This window comes from Aethalodelphis obliquidens, unplaced genomic scaffold (assembly GCF_003676395.1).
Source record: "Aethalodelphis obliquidens isolate GAN/ISIS:26980383/991018 unplaced genomic scaffold, ASM367639v1 scaffold3, whole genome shotgun sequence".
NCBI lineage: Eukaryota > Metazoa > Chordata > Mammalia > Artiodactyla > Delphinidae > Aethalodelphis > Aethalodelphis obliquidens.
Genome location: NW_020837947.1, coordinates 40911809 through 40922544, shown reverse-complemented (window position 1 = coordinate 40922544; position 10736 = coordinate 40911809). Strand labels below are relative to the sequence as shown.

The window sequence follows — 10736 nt, the reverse complement described above, 5'->3', positions numbered from 1 at the left end:
GGGGGGGGAGGGGGAGAGGGAGAGGGGGAGGGAGGGGAAGGGGAGGGAGACAGAAAGGAAGATGGGGAGGGAGAGGGAGAGGGGAAGGGGAGGGAGAGGGAGAGGGACAGGGGGAGGGAGAGGAAGATGGGGAGGAAAAGGGAGGGAGAGGGAGAGGTGAGAATGACTACTGGATCTGGCAACACAGCCCTCACTGGTGTGGCTGGGAGAAAAGCCCAGCAGGAGAGCATTCAAGGGAGTGGCAGTCAAGAAGCGAAGACAACAAACACAGACAACTCTTCCAAAGAATTCTGCTGTAAAGGGGAGCTGACAAGTGGGGTGAAAGCTAAGGGCGGAGTGGTGGGGTAATGGGTGTGTTTCTTGAAAATTAGAAACTGATTCAATTGCTACTTTGCATTTGTAAAACACTTTGAGTGTAAAAAGTCTTTCATGTATACGGTTCACAGAGTCCACAAAACACTATAGTTTTAGATAAGGGAAAAACTTCAGAGATGTAAAGTTACTTGCTTGAGGTGTAGAGAATCAGACATGTAAGCGAGGCCCTCTTGCACTGAGTTAGAATGGTGCTGTGAAAAGAATGGTTTACAGTTTGGTTAAATGAAATGCTGCATGTAACAAAACTTCATAAAGGGCTACATTAAAATTGGTGGTTCTTTTCCACGTTCCGTATTACTAAATCTCCCCACAGAGGGATATCGTTTCCAACAAGTACTTTTTTGCAGTGCAGGGTATACTGGAGAATCTCACCTTATCAGCAAAGATGGGGTTTCCTGATAAGTAGCTCAAGTGTATAAACTCCAAATGCAGAGTTCCAAATTCTGCCAAAATACTGCTGCCTCCTGAGGCCCAGGGCCAATTCCTTCCAATCCCACTAAAGAAGAGAAGAAAGTGAAGAGTTATGGGTCAGAATGATTCCATTTTTTGCAGCTCTAAGTAGAAGTGAAAGAGACAGCTTTTGAATAATGAAATCTCAGTTAATAGTTTGCTCTGTATATTTTAAAATATCCAGTGTTGCTTTCTTTGGCTACTGGTTTCAGGCTTTGATTCCTATCTTCAAATTGAAAATTACTTTTGACTTACGTCAGAAAGAAGTTGTTATGTGCTTGCTGTTGATGAACAAATATTTTAGAAGGTACAGGTGCCGTAAAGAGACACACACCCATTCCAAGTAGAATATAAAACAAAATCAGACCAAAACACCCCTATCGTGCTCCATACCCCATATTAAGCTTTTCAACATTTTAATTAATTTCGGTCTGAGAGTCCAGGGACTTTTATAGACATTCACATTATATACAACATTTTTCTTGGATATAAGATATATTTCAAAGATTCGTTAGTTATATACTCATTCCACCCTGCTTTAAACTTCCTCCCCGTTTACCAGACTTCCTTTCTTATGTTTCCCTTCACACAATTTTACCTATTTTCCAAGGCACTCATGTATTCCATGACCTATTTAATCTATGCTCAAGAACTTCAACAAAATTATGTAATTCAAATCTGAAAGAGGTCAAAGGAATAAGCTTAAAAAATTATTGCCTTGTGGCTCATCTTAGTGAAATGCTTTTTAAAAAGAGTTAGTCCTAAACATACACTGACACAAATACACATAAAGTGGCTCTTGAGACATGGTCATACCCTTGGGTACAGTTTATGTCTGGAGAGCTACTTAAAATATCAAACACAGGTGATAATTCAAATAAAGTCAGTGATTCTCCTGACCAATAAATTCTCTTCCAGAAAGCTGAAAACCCACATTTTAGTTTTCATTCAGACTTACATTTACTGCATGCCTACACTTTGCCAGGGACTATGCAGGGCACTGGGTTACAAGGATCCTTATCATGAATAAATCACTCTTAAGGACCTTATAGCGTAATGGGAAAGAAAGAGCTAAGCGTAAATAATTCCAGTCACATACAGTAAGTGCCAAGTTAAATGTGTGAAATGTTCTGAGCACCTAGGGCCAGGACATGCAATCCAACATGGAAGGGATCACAGAAGGCTTCTTCGAGGCGAGTCCTGAGTAGATTCTTGAAGGGTAAATAACAAGTAGTGAGGGAAGAATGGAGAGAAGGAGAATCTGGACACAGAGAGACACACAGCAGAAGGGCTAGCCAGGAACCTGAGGTAGCTCCTGAGACTGGTGAGTGGAGGGAAGGGAAGGTGGCAGGAGAGAAGGCTGCAAAGTTAAGTTGAAGCCAAACCTTGTAGGCTTGTGGATTTCTCACTTTCCTCTCTTTCTAAGTTGGCCCCATTGACATACTGCTCTTGGTGTCCCCTAGGTTTCCTATCCCCTTTGTTTTTCATTTTACGCATTCACAACCCTGGGTAAACCCTTCCAGTTCTGTCACTGCTTCTGCCACAGGCATGCTGAGGCTGCTGATGAAAAGGAAAACAATGGTGACAATCTGGTATCTGACACTGTAGGCTGCCACCCTCTTATTCCCTGTTTCTTTTTGGAGTAAAATCTAGATTTTGCTCCCAAACACAGATTTATAGTAAACCTAATAAAAAATAAACAGAAATAAAAGACAGAGATCTGAAAACCACATATTCATTTATTTTAGAAAATGCCTTACATTTATTAACTTCTGGGACTGAGAGTCAGTTTTTATTTTCATCGTTGGCTTAGATCAAAGGAATATCCAATCATCCAAATAGGATGAACAGCTACTTTCAAATTTTATTAACATATGGCAAATGCATACAGTAATTGGTCACTAATTTGCCATCATGACATGTTGTTTTTATTCCAACCGTTCTATCACTGACCAAAGTTAATAAACCTATTTAGCAAAACTCCAAATTTCTATGTTCCAGAGAAACTATAAAAGCCACGATATCAGGGCAAGAGGGAGTGATGACTTCACCCTGGAGAAGGAAGAGGACGGCATGCCAGGGAGCCCAGCCCAGTTTCCAGAGCTTCAGGGACTGGTTCTTTTCAAGTTCAGGGTGTTAGAGGCCATGGCAGCACACTCAGATGTGAAACTTAAGCTGTATATGTACTAAATAAAATTCAAATTACTTCTGTATGCAGGCATTTGTTCTCTGCTATTAATGTGGTTAATCAAGAAAAAATCAGAGATATACTGAAAAAATTTCAATATGTTAAAAAAAGATATAAAGGTGTATATATATATATATATATATATATATATATATAAAATGTCTTTGCCTTTGCACACATTCATATCAGAAGGAAAACAGCACTGTATCACTAATTATACAGGGAGCAAAATATTAAAAGCACTAGCAAAGGATATATCATGTGAACAGAAAGGAAGCTGGGTTTCCAATACATATATACTTATATGAAAGTATAGCTTTGGTTGCCATTCTTTCAATCTACAAAATTACTGTGCTTCAGTAAAATTATAAGATCAATGGTTACACTGGCTCTTAAATGTAAATCAGGGAAGGGTTTCAAGAAATCAGATAGGGCATCATTATATCTAGATATTAAATAAGGTCATTTGCCTTTTCTTAGGCAAAGCTGCAAAGACATGGAGATTGGCCTGGAAAGCATGAGGCACATGCCATGGGCCATCACAGCTGAAATACCTGTGTGTCGGGGAAGTGGCTGCCTACTTGCACAGCAAATGTGTAGTGAGTCAGAACCAAGTTTTGGTCACTCACAGAACAATTTCTAAGATCTTTTTTGTGTCTAAATTCTATGAGTCTATTGAAAAATCTATATATTTATATGGCTCTAATTTCTTTTTTTTGGTATTTTTATTTTTTAAAAACTTTCTATTTTCTATTGCAGTATAGTTGATTAACAATGTTGTATTAGTTTCAGGTGTACAGCAAAGTGATTCAGTTATACATATACATGCATCTATTGTTTTTCAAATTCTTTTCCCATTTAGATTATTACATAAAATTGAGCAGAGTTCCCTGTGCTATACAGTAGGTTCTTGTTGGTTATCCATTTTAAATACAGCAGTGTATCCATTTTAAATACAGCATATATAAAATAATATATATGGACAGTGGGCATTTGACATGAATATGGTGAGTCTGTGATAAAGGGAAATGAGTCAAGAAAGATTCTGCTCCCTTGGTCTGGGAGTCAGGGTGCCCTGGGCATCCCATGATACCAAAGGCTAAGCTTTCTAGACCTCTGGCTCAAAATGAATTTAATTTGAGAGAATAAGGGATTTTAAACGTCTTTAACTTTAGTTCTGCTATCATAGTACTTTAAAGGCAATCATGTTCTCCTATCTATCTTTATTTTACAAGCACTAATAATATTTTAGAAAAATATTTTAAAGATAAAATAACAGTTTGTGTTCAGAAACTGTATATTCCATAAGGCAGGCATGAAAGGGAAGAACATTTAAATATTGCCAATATTGTTATAATGACTGCATTTTAAGCCAAATATTGTCAATACTGTTATAATGACTGCATTTTAAGCCAACATGATGACTCAGCATATGGAAATATATACAGATACAAAAAGGCAATTAACATGACTGGGGAGCTGTCAAGTGTTTGGTTCAAAGAATCCTGGAATAGAACTTCAAACTTTGCTATCATTCTAATTTCATTTATTTCGGTTTCCTCCAATCTCCAGTTCTTCCATTTTAAATTGGAGTATTATTTAAAACATGTGTCTCAACTTTTAATTTAATTTAAAATTTCACTATTCTACAAAGGTAATAATTCTTTGAAAGTAAAACATCACATCAGAAAATAACTGATTATGGCAATTGCAATTAGAAACATGTCTTTTAAAATATTGAGTTGCGGGCTTCCCTGGTGGCGCAGTGGTTGAGAGTCCACCTGCCGATGTAGGGGACGCAGGTTCGTGCCCGGTCCGGGAGGATCCCACATGCAGCGGAGCGGCTGGGCCCGTGAGCCATGGCCGCTGAGCCTGCGCGTCCGGAGCCTGTGCTCCGCAACGGGAGAGGCCCGCGTACCGAGAAAAAAAAAAAAAAAATTGAGTTGCTATGATTCTTTTGAAAATATGGATTACTGTGTTGTTGCTCTAGAGACTGTAATTTGAATGTGGTTTAGTAGCAGCCGTAATATACTTCCTCATTCTACTGCACTCAAAAACAAGAAGGTATAATTATTTACCGAACTCGTAACTCTGATAAGCAATGGGTGTTATGTGCTTTCTCTTCTCTCTACAGTACTAATGATGTTATTCTACACACGTTTGAATCCTGTGGGAGAGCTGCTCTTTCGCCAGAGCTTGTAATGAATCAAGTAGCTGGAGGATTGCTCTGGATTGATGGTATACGCTTTCAGAATAATCTTAAATCTAGGTACCTGAAGTTATATGCTATAGTTACTCCCCAGATACAATTTGGAATATTAACAAATACATTTATTTACTTAATATAATCAAATGCAACAAATAAAGAATTTACAGAACTGAAACAATTCTAAAAAATTGCCAGATGAATATGTAAGCAAAACATTAAATAGTTCTAAAGTCTTGATTAGCTACAGACTATCAATTTACTCTTCCTTGCTGCTTGCTCTTCTCTGCGAAATGGGAAATGGACCAATAAAGAAATTTCTTGAGGATTCTTTTCTGAATAATCTCTGATTAGCTGATCAGTAAACAAACTCCTTTCAAGTTCATAGTCCAAAATACAGCTCATTCCTTGTGGCTATGGAGTTAACAAGTTTTGGAAGAAAAAAATTTCCCATATTCTATATAGCATGGTAAAGCTTTACTTATGTTTGCAAATGACGGGGCACGCAGGGATATTTAATTCAAAAGAGCAGATAATCCAATAATATTCCTTTTGGATTTTAGCATAGATTAGGAAAAAAATAATTAGAAAGTTCATGATGATTGTTTCATTTAAATGTATTCCCAAAGCTTATTGATTTTGAGATTAAGCAATTTCAGCTTCACTTATTACAAATGCTTCCTTCCTGCAAAGGCTTGCACAGTGCCAATCTTTCAAGTTTGTAGTCTAAGACCTCATTAAGACTTGGACTGGGCTTCCCTGGTGGCGCAGTGGTTGAGAGTCCGCCTGCCGATGCAGGGGACACGGGATCGTGCCCGGGTCTGGGAAGATCCCACATGCCGTGGAGTGGCTGGGCCCGTGAGCCATGGCCGCTGAGCCTGCGCGTCCGGAGCCTGTGCTCCGCAACGGGAGGGGCTACAACAGTGAGAGGCCCGCGTACCGCAAAAAAAAAAAAAAAAAAAAAAGACTTGGACTAACAATTCCAGGGACTGGCATTCTAAGACTAGTCAAGATTCTACTGTAGCTCATGCACAGAAATTTTGACTGGGGAGCACCAGTCTCCTGAGGGCTATCCTATCAGGGAAAGCTGGCTAATAAAGGGTAGCCACGTGACTGAATTCATTCACAATCCAATACTTACTGCTTCTGAACAGCAGCATGTGGTTTATATCTCCAAAGAATGCTCATACTTAAGTTTTTTAAGCAAGGGCCCAAATAATTTTTTAAAATTATCCATATCTTGTCTCACTTTGTAGGTATTTATTTTAGACAGAATCGAAACTGAATATTTATTATTTTAGTTTATTCTCACAGTCAATACTGCTGTCCTTGTATTTGACTACCTTGGATTGGAGGATAGGCTGGGGGCTACAAAGACTGAGATGATATGTCCTCTCTAATTCCATAACTAACCTGCTCCTAAGGTTCAAAGATGCTAAAATTCTGTTTTCCAGCTGCCCTTTGGGTAAGACCTCCTTGCTAACCAAACCACTTTCAACAGACTGAAAATAAGTTGAATGTAGCTTCTGCCCAGTTATTGGGCAAACTGGGATATCCTATCATTAGGTCAGAGGACACCATCAAAAGGCAGTACTGATGAGAAAGCATTTCAGTGCCCTTAGGATGTGTGGGCATGCACATACATTTACTTTACCGCACTTAAAAAAAATCGTATTCTACCTGTTGTTTTAAATATACATTGCATTTTTCACGGACATTTCCCATGTCAATCAATGTACATCACCGTTGTTGTTGAGTGTTGAGTGCATAGTATCTGACTGAATGGATATATTCTAATTTACTTAAACACACCCCTACTGATGGACACTGAAGCTAATTTATTTTTTATTTTTAAGTTTTTTTTTTCCACTGTAAACAATTTAGTGGTATGTCTGGACCTTTTATAAAGCTAACTTATTTCTTAATAAAAATGCCTACATTGATTCCAGCTGGAAGATGTTAGTTGAATTGTCTAAACCGATAATGAGGATGGATTTCGGAATGTGTATTGGAGGCATAAATGCCCACTATTTACAGTTATTTCTCTTTACAAAGTGGGCCTATTGTATCCCACCACATTTGGTAGTCTCTAGAACTCCTGGGATAGCTCAAATCCATTTGTTGAAATCACATTAAGTCCTTTAAAACTGGAGAGGTGGAAGTTACAGACAAGGATCTATATCCACTTTTCGAATAAACCTCAGGAGGGAACAGAAGCATAGTAGAAGTCCATCTTCCAAATGGTAATTCACTAATAACAGTTTGCCAGAACTTCCCTTCCTTTTAGATACAATTATTCCACTATCGTAAGAGTATAACACATAACATCATTCCACAACATTACTTAAGATCCAAGACTACAGTCAGATTTGGCTATGTTTATTCATCTCTTTTTCTGCCTTTCATTCTATGGGTCTATGGCTCATCTACAGATCAAGATAAATGAAATCAGCACAGATCCCAGGCTTTTAATTTTTCAAATGGTATACAATCGTCTCTTTCCACAACCAGAATGGCCAGGATTTCTCCTTTCTACTAGATTCTAAGATCCTCAGGGACCCAGATGCTGCTTTATGCACCTGTGTAATCCCAAAGTCTAGGGCATTAGACATTCCCTAATGATTAATAAATTAGTTATCATTATACTTCAGGGTGGGCAATAAATTGTTTTTAAGGCAAGATCAGTAAAATAAATGCTAAATTAAGGAACCTGTAGTGGGAAAATGTAGCTAAATGCTATTCAAATTCCCAATGATGAATCAGCAAGAAAGTTCAAGAAAATAGATGATATATAGGTAATCAGGGCTAATAACTAGGGCATTCTTTAAAGCTGTGTTATGTAAATTTAGATATTTCTCTTATCATCTAATGGAAATCTAATCAGCCAAAAGAAACTAGATGGTTAGTTAAGCGACCTTATCATTTGAAATGGTAGCATTAGTTTTGAACTTTTACATAAGGATCATGCAAACAAAAATGTGTGCACAGCTTGTGGGAAGAACAAACAGATTCAGGGATTACTCTGAACAGATGCTGGAGAATAAAGCTACCAAGCTATTGCATTCTCATTTTTCTGCCTGCTGCCTACAACGTATGGTTCCGAGACTGTGGAAAACTGTGTTATGAAACAGTGTGGCAACTAAAGTTTTAAAAACATAAAGATTAGGAAAAATCATGACACAAGAATAAAGAGGACAATCGCGAATAAAGAATAAAGAGGAAGAATAAATTGTTGAGGAAAACTCAACAATAAAGACAGGTGTCCTCTACCAAACGTAAAATAGATAGCTAGTGGGAAGCAGCCGCATAACACAGGGAGATCAGCTAGGTGGTTTGTGACCACCTAGAGGGGTGGGATAGGGAGGGTGGGAGGGAGGGAGATGCAAGAGGGAAGAGATATGGGAACATATGTATATGTATAACTGATTCACTTTGTTATAAAGCAGAAACTAACATACCGTTGTAAAGCAATTATACTCCAATAAAGATGTTAAAAAAAAAAAAAAAGACAGGTGTCCTCAACAGAACATTGAGCTACTATGATGAAATCAATGACTGTCCTGTTTTGGCTCTCACTGACATCCTTATATAAAATATAGTAAGTGCTAAAGGATCATCTGTGTATAATTAGCTATGTGCTGCCTTGTGATGTCTTCTCTGTTATTTATCTTTCCACATGCTGAAATTCATCTCTCTAACCTGAGAATAAGACCTAAAGGTGGAGATACAATTGTTTCTTTTACGACCACTGCCCCTTAAAATAGATATTCACATAGTAAATGACATAAGTTGATGACTGATGCATTTATATATTTCAGCAACCAATCCATTTCTAATATTACTGTAACTCATATTTTTTTTCTATAAAATTCAGAAAGTAGTCTAAGGTTTACTACTTACAGTTAAAATATTTTACATGTATAGACACTTTCAATTGTTTACCTTTAACTTACACGTTTATATATTTTCAGTAATTAAGATTCTTTATACTACAGGAAAAAATACTAAAAAAAAAAAAAATGTAACTAACTCCCTAACAACTTTCACAAAGTGAGAATAATCAAAATGGGTAGTTTACATGGTCTGAACTTTTGGTAGCCTCCTATTACTGATATGAACATTTGAAAAATGTTTCAAAATACTAAGCAAAATGGTTGGTGGAACTTTGATAGTAAAACTACCTATTTCCTAGTAGAATATTCAAAATATGAGCACTGACAACATAACTAACTTTTAAAAATCTTTATTTAATGTGTGTTAGCTCTGTAAAATGTCAAAGTGAATACATGAGTATAGTACCTTGAGACCATACAATCATACTTATTTTACCTTTAAGGAAATAATCAGATAAATGAGTGCTGACATAAAAATGTACCTTTTGGTAACTTTGTTAGAAAACATTATAAAATGCTAAAATGAAAACATCAAAATAGTATTTTGAAATTAGAAAGTAATAACCACTCTCATTTTACCTGTAAGGAAAAGGAAGAGAGAACAAAACCCTTCCTTCTTTACCCTCTGCTCATGGAGGCTGGGCTTTATATTTCATTTAAGGTTCAGTACAAACTTGCTGGCTCAGAGAATTTTATGTAATTATTAGGCCCCGAACACTGCTGTTTTTAACCCACTTAGGATAGAGTTTGGTGGTATTATGAGAAGAATCTCCAGAGGAATCTGGAATGTAAGGGGAGAGGCTAGGCTTAGGACAAACTATACTAGACTAAGGTAAGACCAGACTTTCCAGAAAGATCTGGTCTGAAATGAGCTGTTGTGAAATAAAGCAATGAACTAGTAGGAGGGTTCCAGGGTTTTATGGATTGGGGCTAGTCTTGGTGCAAAATAAATCTTACAGCTCTGATGAGTGTCTTCTTGTTCCATGAATGCCAATTTAAGAACAGTAACAATGTTTATGGGCTATTCCCCCCCTCCCCCATTCAAAATGAAAATGCTCTCTTGGGTCCTTGAGGAAAATGTACTTTCTTGGAATTTAAGATAACCTACTTCAGTTAATAGTAGGATGTCAATGTGAAAAATGGCACAATTATCATGTAATGTTAAGCACTAAGAAGAGAATAAAACAGGCTGATGTGACAGAGTCTGACAGGGAGCTTCTTTAGATGGGTTTGTTGGGAAGATCATGTTAAAGAGGAGAGTTTCAAGCTGAGACAAGCAAGATAAAAATGAAACTGTCAGTGAGGACCTGGGAATGGTTCCTGCAAGTGCCCTAAGGGGTCATGACTCTGAAAAGTGTGAAAACAGAGGCTGGCTGTGTGGTTGTAGTGACAGGGACACTGGAGAGCTGATAAGGGGGCAGATCACCCAGGACTGGTAGGCCAGAGCAAGCATTTGATTTATTCTAAGTGCAATGGAAACTCACTCTAGGGTTTTAAATAGGAGGTGATAAATCTGAGTTGCTTTATTAAAGCTCACTCTGGACACTGTGGTAAGACTGCACTATGTGAGAGCAAGACCTGGAAGGAAGCAAGCAGGCAGGTATCTAGGCAAGAGGCAGATGGT

The 10736-nt window shown here is 37.7% G+C and overlaps 1 protein-coding gene across 3 annotated transcripts in view; it reads right to left on the bottom strand.

Moving 5' to 3' along the window:
- Positions 1-10736, bottom strand: part of MAN1A1 (mannosidase alpha class 1A member 1) — a 178528-nt gene that overhangs the window by 36589 nt on the left and 131203 nt on the right. For all 3 annotated transcript variants that reach the window (XM_027087611.1, XM_027087599.1, XM_027087606.1), the window contains one exon: positions 748-871. In XM_027087611.1, coding sequence (XP_026943412.1) covers positions 748-871 — 124 coding nt within the window. The remainder of the gene's footprint in view (positions 1-747; positions 872-10736) is intronic.